The sequence below is a fragment of the Apium graveolens genome, unplaced genomic scaffold (genome assembly GCF_009905375.1).
Source record: "Apium graveolens cultivar Ventura unplaced genomic scaffold, ASM990537v1 ctg1582, whole genome shotgun sequence".
Classification (NCBI taxonomy): Eukaryota; Viridiplantae; Streptophyta; class Magnoliopsida; order Apiales; family Apiaceae; genus Apium; species Apium graveolens.
The window spans coordinates 6,799-9,036 of record NW_027417310.1 but is presented as its reverse complement, the minus strand read 5'-3'; the positions used below and the strand labels follow the sequence as shown (position 1 = coordinate 9,036).

The 2,238-nt window shown below is 35.8% G+C and overlaps 1 protein-coding gene across 1 annotated transcript; it reads right to left on the bottom strand.

Annotated features, from left to right (window-relative positions):
* Positions 1-327: 327 nt before the first annotated feature.
* LOC141699963 (calmodulin-binding protein 60 D-like) lies at positions 328-1,961 on the bottom strand. Its single transcript, XM_074503749.1, has 3 exons — positions 1,805-1,961; positions 1,338-1,414; positions 328-558 (listed from the first exon to the last, which is right to left on the bottom strand). The coding sequence occupies exons 1-3, from the start codon at positions 1,959-1,961 to the stop codon at positions 328-330; spliced, it is 465 nt and encodes a 154-aa protein (XP_074359850.1).
* Between the last annotated feature and the right edge of the window lie 277 nt (positions 1,962-2,238).

Here is a 2,238-nt window from a genome sequence, read left to right as displayed (position 1 = left end):
GTACTGTTGCTGCATGAAAACCCAACATTCTGCTCCCCTGAACCTGCACGTATCTTCATCAGCGGTGGTACCAATGTGACGGGTATTAATTATCAACTATGAGTTGAGAGTTTCTGCGCCTGTTATAAGATCTTCTGTTTTTTGTTAACTCGATCATATTTCAAGGATCCCTCTTTCTCCTTATCACAAGCCATCTTGAACACCAGATAATAAACCGTGAACATTTAGGCTTAATTCTGGGCTGATGAGCCTTTCAATTTGATCACTGAAGGTCATAAAATGCAGAAATTTCTCATCATAATCCTGGAGGTTTAGTTCAGAAGAACCTTATTGACTTGCTTGCTCCCACATATCGAACAACGGAGAATCCCAGGTGATATATTGACTAGAATTCTGAGATTCCTTAAGTGATCCCTTTAATTGTCCTATAGCATCAAATACAACTCCACACATTTGTTTTGAATCGGGACTGATGTAAACGTGAACCTTGCCGTTGATTATGCATGTTTTTGCATGGTCTGTTATTTCCTCCCATTTCTTGGGGCCAACTTTAAGTATCTGCACACAAATTTTTATGGTCATAGCAAGCATCACACAATTATGTTATCTGTAGTTGTGATCATAATCAGAGGCAGCATTATTGGTTTTTGAGATCTGATTGCACTTTAATTAGACTACTCTAGGACGAGAAGGGGAAGAACAACCAGACATTAATCACAAAAATAATAAACTGTCTTGATGACAAGATGCTTGATGTCCCTACTAATAAACTAATTTATTGTTCTAAATCATAGTCTAAAAGCTCATAGATAAATAAAATTGATTTTTCTTTGTGGGGTACTCCTAATTGGAGTACTAAGTAGAGTGATACATGTCCTGTAATATATATTCTGCAATACATGTTTTGTGTTTCATTAGACATTTAACATGTTGGATCAGGCATCAGTTTTTGGTCATAGCAAGCACAACAAAAATGTGGATACTTAACCCTTGTACATGTTAACAAAACAGAACACAAAACAGAAACAGATACTTGATCAAATCTTCCAAGATTTTATATCATGTTGAAATGTTTTAATTTATCTCATATCCTTAACCCTTATTCTCATCTCATATTTTTTCCCAGCTCAGTTTAATAATTTGGTCTTTTAATTAATTTTCTTATTGTACATTTGTAATCATAGAGTCTTTTAATTAATTTTCGTATTGTACATTTGTAATCATAGAGCTGAAATAAATGACAGATTATGTCAAATTTACCGTTTGAAATTTTTGTGGATTCGTGTTGAAGACTACTAGAAAATCCCCCACAGTTTTGATGCCTCCAGTCTCCAGACATTTTTTTTCTCTTTGCCAACATGTTTAAGCTGCAACACTTTATCATCCAAAGATGGAACTTCTTTCTTCGCATATGCTGGAAACATTAATTACCACAACTGATAGATCATGCGCAAAATATAAATCAGAAAGTCTAGACCTGACTAGCACAGCAACCGTCTCAAATGAACCTTATCAAAGTTGTGCTTGTTGTCAAGAAATGTGGATTCACTTGTAATCAGCTGCTAGAAATTAATCTGGTGATCTGACCACCATTATTCAATATTGAGCCAGAAGTTGAATAGAACTACTTTATAGTTGTTGAGGATACAGTTCTACCTTCCAACTACTTCATTATATTAGGCCAGTCATGTAGTTAATTGAACCCGTCAACTGGCTTCCATGTAGGGATGTGTGTGTGTGTGTATTGATGATAGATGTGCAAAACTTGACAATTAAAGTGATTATGAACTTTTAAGGTACTCACATGTTACTCGATGATCTTTAAGGTCGAAGGATTCTGTCTTCCCTGGCTCTATTGTAGTTCCTGAATTCTGTGTGAAAGAAAGATTATCAATGCTGTTGATGCCTTCTTTTAGCTTCAGTGTAGTAGTACCTTGAAGCACAGATGTCTTTCCTTCCATTTTACTAACAATCCTATTGTTGACCCTTAAGAACCAGTATCTCAACCTCTGTTGAATGCTTCAGGTCCATTTTTTACAACCTCTCCAGTAAGGTTGTCAACTAAAACTAACTGGATAGAGTTACCTCCTTCTCGTTTAATTTTACAGCTAGTGAGGACTGGGGAACCTGACCCTTTTGCAAGAACATGAGACGCAAGCGTCGTGGATCATAAGCATTCATTTGTCTACAAATGCTGGATGAAAATGATAAAATATTTAGTATAAACATGCTTTAGTG

Bases quoted from the DNA above. Each gene is read 5' to 3' on its own strand.
- LOC141699963 (XM_074503749.1), bottom strand. From the start codon at position 1,961: ATGGAAGGAAAGACATCTGTGCTTCAAGGTACTACTACACTGAAGCTA. The intron at 1,415-1,804 runs GTGAGTACCTTA...TAATGTTTCCAG, and splicing joins TAAAGATCATCGAGTAACAT to CATATGCGAAGAAAGAAGTT. The intron at 559-1,337 runs GTCTGGAGACTG...ATTTGTGTGCAG, and splicing joins TTGGCAAAGAGAAAAAAAAT to ATACTTAAAGTTGGCCCCAA.